The following is a 14,633-nucleotide window of genomic DNA, read 5'->3' as shown; positions in this document are numbered from 1 at the left end:
TGAAGAAGTAACAGTGGGTTTGACAATTGGGTAGTTTATGCTCTCAGGAAGGACAAATGAAAATGAATGAATAGGCCCCTTTAATTATTTTATGATACACATACTTGTGCACACAGATCTCTTCCTCTACTACACAATTAATTACCTGCCATAGGCTTATGTGGCCATACTCTGCCATGGAAATAGAATCCTAAAAATATAGATGAAGGAGCAATGGGAAAATACAATAGGACTATCAATAAATAGCTAGACGAGAAAAAAGATTATGAACACCACACACAGAGTTCTCAGTACCATTTAAATAAATAAATAAATGCTTTTCTCAGTTCATGGAAAAATAACATACCTTTCTGGTTGGCCTTGAAATTTGTGAAAATAGTGCCTACGAGAAAATGTTCATGAAGCGAAACCAAAGGCTGAGGCTGTAAATCTCAAAGTGAATCTGTAGACCATCTGCTGCACTTGAACCCTATTTTTCCTACTCTCTAAGCATCAACACCACCACTCATTCCTACTTTTTCTCCTCTCTAGGGCTTAATCCAGTTGGGTGGGCCAGATCCTCGCTCATCAACACCTCACAGGGAGGCACTAAGATCCAAATGTAGATAGAGTTCAATCTCTTTTCAACCACCCTAAGCAAACCACCTGTGGCCACAACTTTCCAACCAGTATACCACTCCTCGGGTGTGCTAGTCATTCAGTTTTCAGGTCTTTAAATGATTCATAGAGCTTAAAATCATATTGTAATTTACTGAAGTTCTACAAAGTAGTGAGTGTAATTAGTGATGAACTCCTAAGGCAGCTCCCAAAGTGGATTCTAATGAAGAGATGAAGCTGACTATTCTCAGTTCTGACTCTCTTGCAAAGGGAAATCCTCTGAAGAGAACTGCTTATTGTTCAAGGGGAAGGAATTATGCCAAAAGGAGGAGTCATCTTAATAATATGTCACAGTACATTTGGAGGGAAAAATCAATTTTGTCTGGACATGCTGGGGAAAGAATAGGCAGGAGGGTTTTCTAAGGATGAAAGTAATCATGTCGAATCATCTCGGGTTATAAAAATAAACCATTTACTTTGTTTGAATTAGGCTTTAAATCTTTCCTGGTATTAAATGATGGTTTTTCTAAGGGGATGGAGGAGGTAAGTTAAGGAGGCTTAACACAGATGACATTATGAAGCCAGAAACGAAAGGCTGATGTTCATCCTACCCCTCCAATGATACAAGGGAATTAGAAATCATGCATGTGCCTTAGCTTGGGATGATACACACATAGCATTTATGCTGCTTCTCCCAGCCTCTGATGCCCATGGAAAAACACAGCCATTTAGGTTCTTTATTCCCCGAACCTAGAAAGGGTCAGAGTTTATAGAATGATTCAGGCTGCCACTCTTGACAGCATAGCTGTGTGATACATTCTTGCCATGGGGTTAATAGGACATCAGACCACTTCATGGAGAGCAGGGCCTCTTTAAATAACAATACACATACCTTTTCTGTTCTTTGTAAAAATGTGTGAACAAGTGAAATGAAGACCCAAGAATCATTTAGTTGGCTTATATACCAGTTTAGAGTCTTTTAATTTTCTCTCTTCCTTCCTTCGTTTTAGTAATTTGTTATTATTGTATTATTATTACTATTTGAGTGCCTGGAGCAATTCAGGAAGTCTGGGATGGGCAGTGTGGTGGGAAGAGAATGCATTCAGTGCAAGAGTCCCTTGCATTCAGGAAAGGATTACAGGGCACCTCATATGTACTATGAATCTGTGAATTAGATTTAGTGACTTACATTTTTTTTTTACACTTAAGTTCTAAGACATAACAACCCAGTGGAAAAATTGATATATTATTTCCATTTCATAATGGGGAAACTGAGGCACTAAGAGGTAAACTTGTCTACAATCACAACACTGTCAAATAGTTGAGTTGGTTATTAATCCCGCTTTGTCTCACTCTATAGTACACAGATTAGTGATCGCATTCAAATTAAGAATGAACTTCAGAAACTGGCCAGCCTTTGTCACAGACCACTTAATGTTTCTCAAAAATCTATAAGGCACCTGGCCCTAATAACATTTAATTAACTCTTGGGAAACTGTTCAATGATACATTTCAAAGCAAGCTGTATGACATCGTTTCAGTCTTAACTTGGAGTGCTTTGTTAGAGAAAAGCTTAAGAAAGAAACGAATGAGGATCTAGTTTTTGCTCCTCTATCCATTAAGGGGTAAGCCTCTCACTTACCTCCTTGAAAGAAAATGATAGCTCTCTTTACTTCCAGGGACTTCAGGAGGATCAATATGATGCTATATATGTACAACCCTTTGAATCTCTTAATAGAAAACTGCCGTCCAAATACAAAATTATATATTTCCAATGAAGAGGTAATCCAACAAGTACATGTGTGTGAACGCAAATGCATGATTCTTCAGAGAGTGGAAGGTACTGGGGGCTCTTCTAGAACTCACTGTATAGTAACACAGAAATCATAGACAACTGGCCACTTACCAGTAGGATTTAGGACCAGTTCTATTGCATCTTCAGAAAAATATACTTTTCTGAATGATTGTTACAAGCACATACATATTTCTAAAATGTGGCCAACTTTCCTTTAAAATGGATTTTAAGAAGTATATATATTCTAAGGGTTCCTAGGTGGTTCAGCTGGTTAAGGGTCAGACTCTTGATTTTGGTTCAGGTTATGATCTCAGGGTTGTGGGATCCACACTCAGAGTAGAGTCTGCTTATCCCTCTTCCTCTGCTTCTCCCCAAACTCGTGCTCAATCTCCCTCTCTCACTCAAAAATCTTTAAAACAAAAATCTTTAAAGAAGTATATATTCTGGTGTATAACTATAGAGCATATCTTTATCATCTCCTTTCTATACTTTAAGAAAAAAATGGTTTTGCCAAGGGAATAAAAAAAAGAAAAATCAATCTTACTTAAACAGACTTTAGAGAAGGCTTAAAACAAAATACAATTCCAAATAATGAGATCACAAAATACAGTACTAATGAAAGATTAGGGCAAATAGGCTAAAAGTGGAGAAGAATATGTTTTATAATTACAGTTCTCAGATCTTGGGGGATATTCCAAGTTCCAAATATCCTGTCCTACTCTTTCAACAACTATTGAAATGACCTCGGGATTTAAATAGTTAGCATGCAAGTTAGAATTTCCATACAGCTTTTTATATCCGAAAGTAATACAAATACCTTTTTGAGAGCATGAATTCTGATGATTTGATATAAAATATGAAGTAGATGTGGAAAACAAATCCAGCAAAAGCCGAAGCAAAAGGAGTTTTACAAAAGGTGTTGATAAATCACACTTCATGGCTGATTAAGAGAAAAGCAGCCCCTGACATCCAGGAGCTGGCCTGGTACCTACAGCTAGATTGTGGTGTGTTCCTGCTGAACATCAACAATTTGAAACAACACCAACATCAGACAAGACCATTCCATGACCAAGATGGATCAAGACAAAAACAAAACCATTCTGTAATTGTGGTTTTGAAACACAAATGTATATACACAAAAATTACTGTCCCCACCTTCTGGCTAATGAATTTACCAATCACAACTTTGCTTCACTCTGTTCTTCTTGCCTTCTAGTTAGGAATTAAGATTGTCAGTTACAGAATTACTCCCACTTCCTGGCAGTAGCCAATCCAGAACAAGGCATCACTTCCTTGGACCCTCCCAGAATCACCTAAAACAAGGGCACATCCTACAGTAAGTTCTTTCCAGCACCCTCTTACCAAGAGATCCCATAGTTCCTTACACTCTACGTTCTCTATTGTCGTCATTCATGAGTAAATACATCTAACTTTGTTCAAATACAGGTGTAGTTCTAGTGGTCTTTGATTGAAGGGAATAGATATAGTAAGTACAAATATGCTGTATCCCGGGATCCCTGGGTGGCGCAGTGGTTTAGCGCCTGCCTTTGGCCCAGGGCGTGATCCTGGAGACCCGGGATCGAATCCCATGTCGGGCTCCCGGTGCATGGAGCCTGCTTCTTCCTCTGTGTCTCTGCCTCTCTCTCTCTCTGTGACTATCATAAATAAATAAAAATTTAAAAAAAAATGCTGTATCCCAACAGAGAAAACAAAATGTGTTCATTTTGTTCATTCATACCAGCTAAGATATATCATTTCTTCAAAGGATATAACGACTAAAAATAGGACCAATGGTTTTATGGACCAGCATTCCAGTACTTTCTCTACCTCTCTCTTAATTTCTAAAACAATTGCATTAGGAAACCACGGTAAGTGGAAAGTAAAATAATCACACACATTGAAACTAAATAGGAAATAGAAATGTACTACAGGTATAAATTCACACGCAAGAAACATGAAAGGCTGAAGTGAATGAAAAGATGGCCTGAGTATATCAACTCTTCAAATCACAATATATAGGACAAGGTTTAATTTGAAATTTAACATGTTAAAAAGATGCCACAAAACTTATATAAGAGAAAGAAGCATTGTGTGCATTAGTACAAACAAAAGATATTTAATCATCCACTTTGAGAAACTAATCTTATATTGACTTGAGGCCTCTCATCCTATAATTGACCATATTTGATGATTCTCACCTACATCATGTGAAATATTTTAGACTAGTGATAAGGTAGTGCTTCTCTAACTTTACTGTCCATACCAATTACCTGGAGATCTTGTTTAAAAAGCATGCAGTAGATTTGGAGTGGAGCTCAAGTTTCTACTTTTTTAACAAGTTCCCCAGTGATGCCAATGCATCTGAGGATCATACTAAGTAGCAGAAATATAACACTTAAATGTTGTGGAGAAAGGCTAGGAAGTTTCTAGGGCCAATGCTCATGCCTGAAATCATTACCTACTGAACCTTTACTGCCTGTGACAAGCCCCAACACTTCATCCAGAGGGGGTTGGCAGTCAGTAGTTGGAAGTTCTCTGGCAGCCTAGCGTTGCTCTGGCAGTAGTGAGGTAACTGAATAATGCAAGTGCTTCCTGCTGTATTAGTCACTATTCATACTCCATCAGAGCAAGACCAGAATATTCCTTTCTGGAATTAAAGGCAGAAGGAAACTTTCCTTTATTAAGACCTTTAATCTCATCTATCTTTGTCTCTTTGCAACCCTACAATCCTCACTCCCCAACATATTCTCCTCACTCCCCAAAGCCTGGTTCAATTTCGGTTTCATAGTCAGGATAATTTCATAAATGGTTTCCCTGAGGTTTTGGTCAGTTCACTCTTCAATAGTCACAGACACCCGAAAACTATAGACTGCTCAAGGAAAACCTAGTGACCCTGTGCCCCCAAGGTTAATAACCCAAAAGCTAAGAGATGAAAGGGACCTAAGAGTTCATCTAGTCCAGTTTGGTTTGAGAGCTATAATCCTCACGAATGGTATGGGAGTCAGGCTAGGCATGCCACAGTGAGCAGAGAGACCACACACAGGCCCACAGACCAGTTGTTGCTCCATGATCACAGTGCAGTGCCTATGAGATGGCTCAGTATGAAACCCTACACATAACCCAGATTTAGATTCAGGTGACCTGAAATGCTGAAGACATGTTTGCACCCACATCAAGTAATTGCATTAGAGTTTCAGGGTCAGCAACTAGGGGAGTGAAGCCTTAGAAAGACCCAATTTGAGATTTCTCTGGATTGGATGACAACCATAGCCAACTTTCAAGTGTTTTCCCACTGGAGAACACCCAGGGGAGACTGGAATAGACATGCGTACTTCATGTGGTGCCATCTTTTTATCTTTTGCTGAGATCTGAACCCATCACATGTAACAGAGGGAGAATAACTTGACTAAAATCTATGCCTCTAAAGACACATTCTCAGTCTTTCTCAAACCAGCCCTCTGCTGGAATCCTTTCTGGAGAATACCACAGAGTGTCAGTGTACTTAACTTCATTACATGAACTTCTAACTACATCATATACTGCATCATGCTTACTCAAAACCATCATAATGACAAAGTTCACAAAAATTAAAATACAAGCCAAATTACAAAAGAAAAACAAAAATCCAAAAAAAAAAAAAAGAAAAAAAAAAAAGAAAACAAAAATCACGGAAGTATCACACAAAGCGGTTTCCAAGATTTTCTTATAATTCTCACATGCTGACCGTTCTCTTTAGTTGACTGCTAGACAGCAAAGAAAAGATGTATAAACGATCACTTTTTACGTAAGGAAATCTGTTTAAGAGGAAGCTGTCTCCCTCATCAGTTTTAGCTGTGGAACACAGAATTCTCAGGAGAAAAAAGCCAATTGCCTCAGTTGACAAAAGAACAAATTAAGACCCAGGACAGTAGAGAAAAAGCTCAAGTATATCGTTAATGGGAAAGCCAGAACTAGAATCAAGGTCCATTATTAACGCCAAGACCTGTGGTCTTTCCTTCATGTCACAATATGCTTACAGATTTTAGGATTTAGCACTAACCTGCATATAGTGAGTTCTCAAATGTTCACTGAATATTTTTGTTGGAAAAAAGCAAATATCTGATACATTAATTACTTTGTTACTGTTCTCAACGTCATGAGATGTCTCTACAAAATCCATGAGCCAATTCGCAGTCCGTCTTCTAGCCACACTTCCAATTGTCTATCCAAACATTAAAACACAGATTTTTTAAAGCAAATACAAAACCATTTTGTTGCCGCATTGAGAAAAACATGGCATTCCTCTAAGTATCAAGAATGGATGATAGCTTTACCATGTACTACAAGTATTTTGATAATCAACTAGGGAACCTATAAAAATAAAAAAGAAAGAGAAGTTATTCAATACTGTTGGTCCAATCTATTTTTAAAAAAGAATGAAATTACCAGTTTGAGGTGGGAGAAGTTTGGAATCTTCAGATGTTTTACTTGTAGGCCCAATCCATGGCTTTTCACTTGAGGCTACAGCAGAAAGAAACGGAATTCACTGAAGTTCTTTGGTCTTGTTTTTGAGATGAGAAAGGGACAGAAATAGGTTGCTGGTCTGGTTAAGTGGCTGCCCAAAGCTTGCAATAAAAGCCACACCAATCCAATCAGAAGTCATTTTACATCAAGAAATCAGTATGTGTCTACTCAGAGAGCATTTGACTAGAGATCAGAGAGAGACCAGAATTTGGAGGTGCCTGGGTGGCTCAATTGGTTAAGCGTCCAACTCTTGGTTTTGGCTCAGGCCTGATCTCAGGGTTGTGAGATCAAGCCCTGTGTCAGGCTCGCCACTCAGTGCTGTGTCTGCTTGAGTTTCTCTCTCTCTCCCCTCCCCACTCTGCATGTGCTCTCTTTCACTGAAATAAACAAATTTAAGAGAGACAGACAGACACCAGAATTCAGTGTCATACTTTCAGCAATTTTCAGGACAAAACCCAAACCTGTATAAAATTAACATACTGATGACTATTACTGAATTTGTAGAAAATGTAATCAACAAATGAGTTTTTTTTTTTCTGTTTGTTTTTAAATCAACCCCTTGTCTGCCTGAGTTAATGGAATTCATCAGGTCATCGAGATTTGCTAAGATTGGATTCAGTAAGCATGTCCTATAGAATTAAGTGATGGCCACCCCTATCTTAATGCCAGCGTGAAGCTGCTGCTATTACCCAAGGTGCCCTCAGGCTTCTCAAAGGGGAAGGGTGTGTTTGCCTGAGGAAATTCTGGAAGCCTTTTTGGAGCTGCAACAAAACACATAAGAAACGTTATAACCTGCGGTACATGTAACAGAGAAAACAGTTTTCAAAATCTCAAGCTTGCAGAAACAAAAAACAAACATAAAAGGGTAAATACTTATGTCAAGTAAGGTATTGTTAGTAGCCTTTCTTTCTCGTGGTCTTGAAGCCGGATACTATAACAAAGCTTCTTTTTTTCTATTTTTTATAGGCAAGCTGCTAAATTTGAGGAATTTGGGTTCTTCTTTTCACCCTTACTACTCTCCTAATTTCTTTAGCTATGTGTATGTGTGCCTTTACACTTTAACTCAAATCAAGCACCAAATACGTCTGAACTAAAAAAGATCCATCTAATGGAAAATAGAATTTCAGTAACTATGTGGCTTTATATCTAAGCTCCCACTCCAACAACATCAAAAATAAATTCGATAAACTCAGATTCTCAGAAACAGTCTGCCAAAATAACATACATATCCTCTCTGTCTGGAGAAACAATTAAGTAAAAAGATATTTAGGAAAAGTATGAAGAATAGTTAATTCGGTGACACAATGATTTTGGATAAAAAAAAAATCAAATATGGTCTCAAAATACGGCGACCAAAAGGAAAAACCACCAAAGGATTAGTCATAAAGACCCTTTAGGATCCTAAACTATAAAATAGTTTGTAACATTTAAGGGCTTGATGTTGGGGAGCTTATTGCTCTATAAACCATGTGTCCTGTCTTTCCTATGCGATAAAGTCTGATTGAATTAGCCTAATGATTGAAGGCATGCATAAAATTTCCAAGGTAATAACAAGCTGCAATGTTGAATAATTTTTACCTAGAGTGCTCAGTGGCAATTCAAACCTAGGTATTAGGATAGTTTGCAGGGCTTCCGGAGTCCTTTCGCTGAGAACTAAAACGAAGAAGAATTCGGTCAGCAACTCCCTGAGTCAGGATTTGACATTGCAAGGTTACGCTTAACCATGTGAAGCCTGCTCATAACACAGTGTGCACAGGGCAGCTGATGCTTCTCAGGGAAATAGCTGGCTCCCCAGGAAAAGCTTCGCATCGCTGTTAAAATGTGAAGGTGTAGTTTCAAAGGGTGTGATGGGGCATGGATGACCAACATCCCAAGGGCACAGCAAAACACACGCTGATGCTCTCTTTCTCCAGCAGAAGAGAACAAAGCAAGACTGTCTTGGGCCAAGAAGCAGCTAACTTGCAGGACATGAAGTTCTTATTAAAAAGCATGACACTTTCAGAGACTCTCCTCAAGCTTAGTGCACATAAGACTTGGGAAGCCAGTTGAAAGGAAGCACAGACACAGACAAGACTTCCAGGTTTCCCCCTCCAAGATGTGTGGGTGGAAAGGCTGGCATTGGGAGTTTTTTTCTATACATCCCAAGGGACTGGTAAAAGGTATGTGTAGTCAGCATCTAGCATCCAGAGCTGCCTAGAAAACCAGTCACCAGGATCAAGGCATGTTGTTAACTCTGGAATGGAATTGGTCCAAGAAATAGGATGGCTCATGACTGCCAGTAAATGGGGGGTGAGGTGGGGGATAAAAGGAAGGAGGGAACTAAGGCATTGGGGTTATTTTTTTTTTTCCTATGAGTGTTGGGAGTTATTTAAAAAAAAAAATTCTTAGAATTACCCAGTGTTTTTTCTGAAAAGTCTAACGCGCTAGACACAGTGGGTTTCGTAGTTCTTGGCATTGACTCAGGAGTCACTAGAAGGTAAAAAAGACAACTTTACACATTAAGATAAAATAATGAAGTGACCAAAGATCATAAGGTGATTTTGTTGCCCTTTCGAATCCATAACTGACACTTCAAATGACCAATTCTTTTTCAAGTTAATGAAGGACTCCCTGGCTCGAGCTGACACTTTGTCCACCCCCGCCTTGCTGAGCTCCGTCCACTTTCCAAGTGTTCCAAAAACCACAGTGAATGGACCTTGGTGAAAGTACTTATTCATCATAATTTTTTCCTTGCCTGCCTTCTTATTATCTCCAGGGCTCAGCACCATGTCTGGGGTATAAGTAAGCAGGCATATGACAAATATTAAATGGGCAAATAAAAGAAAAAGGCTTATTTAGAACTATTACATTAAAGATTTCTCTCTTCCAAACTGCAGTCAACACCCCAAAGCTTGGATTATAATTATGGTAAGGACTCAAATGCTCGGCCACAAGACACAAAATAAACACAACAATGAATAATAAGATATGGTGTTTGCCTAAGTGTTTCTGAAGAGGGAAATTCTGAAGAAGGTTTGGCAGAGAACTAAGAAATCTGTAGACTCTCCCGTCAGATACCGTGCCAAGAGAGGAAAGTATAAATGGGAAAAATGGGTTGGATCTCTGGGGCAGAAAAGAACTTGGAGTCATCTACTGGGTCATGCCTGTGCTTTTCTTGGTAACCACAAATCATATTGAAATTAGAAAAATTACTTAGGAATTTTATTTGAATTGATTATGCCAGCATCTTAGATAGTTTGTACCTTTGTCCCAACACCCATGAAGGTGGGGGATGAAAGGTCCATCTCCCATGCCGGTAGGAGCCTTTACTTCTTACTCTGTCAGAAATATTCCTATTTGAATAGGTTTCTTGAAATCAAGTTGTTTTGTTTCCCTGCCAATCTATAATCTATCTTTTCTGGGCCGGTTGTGAATCCAATAGTTTAGTGCAAGGTAACTATCCACTGATCATTCAATTTATGGCAATTTTATGGATTAAAAAACCCACTTTAGATTGGAGAGATTTTACTAAATGCAGTATTGGGGAAATTCTTGCCAGATGTTTGTTTTATTGGGTTGTGGATGAGGTGGTATTGCTCTGACAAAAACTCTGGTTCAGACAAAAATGTGTCCCCAGTGGGCTGGACTTGGGCAGTTCATTCAGAGAAAAATTGCTGAATGTTAGTAACGGCTGATAGATAAACTATGGGGAAAATGTATCCCACATTTATTCTTGAAGGGATTTTCACCAAACTATTATTAATTGCAATGTTCTAAATGATTCTAGGGTACTTTCCTAGTTACCAGGCTGTGGATTTAGGAGGGATTATGGCATTTTTGCTAAACCGATCACTTGTGAAAGAAATGAAAAATGAGCTCATGTCTTCATATACAAGGACACGTAAACCCTACTTTTAGATTTTACCATAAAAATATCTCAAAATGTTGAGGTGACAACTTTCAGTTACGGTGAAAAATATAACTTCCATATTACATATTGGGTTGTATGATCCCATTGTTCCTTCTGCAGCAGTTATTTTTCCAAATGTTAAAAATTAAGGATCTACAATCTTTTATTGTTTGTGCTTTGGTGAAAATTAATTTCCTAATGGCCCTTCACTAAAAAAAGTACAAGCTTGTCAATCATTTACCATTTCAAGAAATATTTCTTCTCTCAAAGTTAACAACATAGGGATATCCTTACCTGTTATGGGCTGTGCTGGGATTTTTTCTACCTCTGGTGTTTTCGATTCAGCAGGTAATGCCAAGGTTTCATTCTTAGCTAAAAAGTCAGAGAACAAACAATTCACCTCACTTCTTCCTAACACAGTGTCCAAATATAATTCATTCAAAACATAATCAAGTAACAGATTATTTCGAGAAGTCTGTTTTGCTCTTAATTCTTTCCACGAGGCAGGCAGTGGTGGGATGCACAGATTTATTGTGCACTTGCACCGGGATTCTTCAGAATTAAATCCCATGAACTCTAGGTAACTCTTTTAAGATTTAAATTGGCATTGGAATGAAGAAAACAAAAATCACAATCCAATACTTGGGCAACTCTCAAGTCATTCTCATTAATAAATAAGAGTTTCTGGAAAGCATAGGTTATTTTGCAAATACTCCCTAGAATTTTATATTTGAGCACTAATTTAAAAAACAAAACAATGCAGAGATTCCCCATTATTGTATATAGTAAAAAAAAAAAAAAAACCAATAGGTTATGACACTGAAATTTTAGAAAAGCAAATAACTCACACAGGAAACTAAGATATTTAAAGATATTTGTGGCCAAAAAATACCAACAGCTATTATTTGAGCCACACGTTAACACCGATCTTTCCTTTTGGTCTCTATGGGAATTCAGCATAAAGAATGAAAAATTTTCCCCCATGTTTTTAACCTCTTCAGTATTTAGGAACCTTTTTTCTAAAACATAGGTGTTCTTTTTCAAAGAAAGCACATTCCTATGCCAGAGAGCTCCAATTATTAAGGTACTTCCCATTTTATTTATTTATAGGTTTTATTTATTTATTCATGAGAGATGCAGAGAGAGAGAGAGAGAGAGAGGCAGAGACACAGGCAGAGGGAGAAGCAGGCTCCATGCAGGGAGCCGGACGTGGGACTCGATCCCAGGACCCTAGCTAGCATCATGACCTGAGCTGAAGGCAAACACTCAACTACTGAGCCACCCAGGTGCCCTGATATTTCCCATTTTAAGAATGCACTTAAGATGATTTTTATCCAGCTATTTAGCACACTGAATCAATGACCTACTTGTAATATTTTCAAAGTCTAGAAGTAGGAAAGAATTCATTCATCCTCAAGATACCCCAATCATGTCAACTTGAAATGTTCATAATCAGACGGGATGATGATGATGATGATGATGATGATGATTAGAGTCCTAAACTAGACAGGATTTCTTGGGTTTCTCATCTTTGGCACTAGCAACATTTTGGGCTGGATAATTCTTTCTTGTTGGCTGGAGGGCTTTCCCGCCTACTACAGAATGTTTAGAAGCATTTCTGGTCTTTACGCACTGGATTTCATGAGCACTTCCACAATTTTGATGAGCAAAAATGTCTCCAGATACTGCCACATATCCCTTAGGGGACAAAGCTGCCCTCTGCTGAGAACTATTGATCTAATCAATTCTCTCACATTTCTTTAAGGATGAAAATCTTTTAACTTCCTTCTGTAGTTCACCTCCCTGCTGTGAAGACCATTTGCTTATTGGTTAACATGGGCTTTGAAGTCTTTATTTACTTCTGAAGGACTTGAAGACAATTATGAAGTCGTCCCTTTCACAATGATAATGGAAGCAAATCAGTCTTCAAGTCTGTATTATGGAAGTCGACACTAGATTTTTCCATAGAGCTCTGTATTTTCAGGAGTGTTTTAAAATGCCAGACACAGGTGTCACAAGCGCTTCTGTGCCTGTTGTATCTAGTAGTCAGGTGTGTGTTTTAGGTTCACAAGTACATAAAGCTGCACAGCATTTCTGCACAACAGAAAAGTTAACTCCCGTTGTTCAAATTAATTGAGCAGGACACAAAGAGAAGGGACTCTCTGAAATAACTAAAAAAGCAGATCCAGTAGAATTTATGATAGATTCCAGTCTTAAAATTTCTAAATTTAATCAACTTTTTTTTTTTTTCTGTTGCTGTCACAGCATGGAGATGGTTAGCAGAGGAAAAAACATTCAGATTACAGATTTTTATGAACTCTGGTCCTGTTATTTTCAAGATGAACCATGGGGAGGTTGGTATTTTTTTTTTTTTTTTAATGTGAGATTGTAAGGTTTTTCTTTAGTGCTCTTTAGTTTTTCAGGTCCTCTTCTCCCTCCAAGCACCTTTGCTAGTCCTCTCCTTCCTGTGTAATATCATCCTACACTCTTAGTGGTTTCCCTGGCTGACTAGGACTATTTATTTATTTTTACTTATAGATCCTATACTCTCAAACAATGCTTGGAATTCCTTTGCTTTAGGTCCTTATATCAAAAACATGCCCTCGGCTGGCAATCACATTAACCTATAATTAGGCTGTTAATGAAAAGGAAAAAAAAAAAAAAAAAGGTAAACTACCTTCCCAAGGGACATTTGTATTCTTTACACATCACTAATTCCTCTTAAAGGCGTGCTGTATTGCTCAATATGGCATTTCAGATGTCAGAGAAATTGGTAGACGGGGAAGGTGCTTGCACAAGAGCACCTTTCTGTCTCTTCTCAACCCATGAGCTCTCACCTACACTGTCTCCGTACAACTGCAGTCTTGCCAAAAGCAGAGTAAAATGCCACCAGAAAATGGCCTAAAACCCAGGAAATTCCCTTTCCACTGATTTTCCTGTACCTTTTTTCAACACAGTTGTTTCCTTTCATTTTTGGCAGGCTAAGTCTTGGCTTTGGCAAACCCTTTGTATGCCCCCAGGGAGGGGTGTGTGTAATACTAGCTCTCTTGTTTATTTCTCTCATTATTCACACCATGTGTTCTTAGAACAAACACTATTAATTTCCTGATGTTCCATGATGGACCCTATTGGAATGAGGATATTGTTTTTAGGATTTACCCCCCTCAAAAAACCAGTACTTTTCTGAATTGCAGTGTTGAAGGAAAGTTTATTTCTCCTTTGGTAGTATAAAGAACTAGTTAAACAGTATCTCTTTTCATTGAAGGTGGTAAACTTAAAATGTAATTTTTTTAAGATTTATTTATTTATGAGAGACACAGGCAGAGGGAGTAGCAAGCTCCCTGCAGGGAGCCCAATGCAGGACTCGATCCCAGACCCCGAATCATGCCCTGAGCCAAAGGCAGATGTTCAATCACTGAGCCACCCAGGTGCCCTAAAATGTAATTTTTAAATACAGTTTGTTAAGGTGGTACATTTGATGGATTTACTGGACATTTCCAAAGATAGTATCAAACTCTTCAATGCATAAGAAATTTGCTGTGTGTTAAGATGGTGTTTCCACAGAAAAACAAGCTAAAAAAGATGTACTGTTTATATGCCATTTTTCTTTATCGAAATCACACTCAAAAATTCGGAAGCTTTAGTGAATCATATCAGAAAAATAAAAGCAAAAACAAAATAAAACAAACCCACTGTTTTATTCTCTAAGGAAAACAGAAAGCCTGTTCTCTAAAGCCTGAATGGGTATTAAGGCAGCATGTAGAACTTTGCAAAAACCACAAAGTTTAGGATGTGTCACTCGAGACTAAAGAAGGAAATATCCTCCAGTTCAAAAGTGACAGTAGTGGT

The 14,633-nt window shown here is 38.2% G+C and overlaps 1 protein-coding gene across 49 annotated transcripts in view; it reads right to left on the bottom strand.

The window, feature by feature from the left end:
- ABI3BP (ABI family member 3 binding protein) overlaps nt 1–14,633 on the bottom strand; it is a 234,203-nt gene that overhangs the window by 108,598 nt on the left and 110,972 nt on the right. For 44 of the 49 annotated variants that reach the window (XM_077883802.1, XM_077883803.1, XM_077883805.1 and 41 more), the window contains exons 10-14: nt 11,079–11,156; nt 9,290–9,364; nt 8,474–8,548; nt 7,585–7,656; nt 6,818–6,892 (exon numbers count right to left, since the gene is read on the bottom strand). In XM_077883802.1, coding sequence (XP_077739928.1) covers nt 6,818–6,892; nt 7,585–7,656; nt 8,474–8,548; nt 9,290–9,364; nt 11,079–11,156 — 375 coding nt within the window. The remainder of the gene's footprint in view (nt 1–6,817; nt 6,893–7,584; nt 7,657–8,473; nt 8,549–9,289; nt 9,365–11,078; nt 11,157–14,633) is intronic. The other 5 variants (XM_077883826.1, XM_077883851.1, XM_077883852.1 and 2 more) reach the window with 2 other exon arrangements.

The sequence above is a fragment of the Canis aureus genome, chromosome 35 (genome assembly GCF_053574225.1).
Source record: "Canis aureus isolate CA01 chromosome 35, VMU_Caureus_v.1.0, whole genome shotgun sequence".
Lineage (NCBI taxonomy): Eukaryota > Metazoa > Chordata > Mammalia > Carnivora > Canidae > Canis > Canis aureus.
Note: the sequence above shows the minus strand (reverse complement) of the source record. Positions and strands in the feature narration are given on the sequence as shown.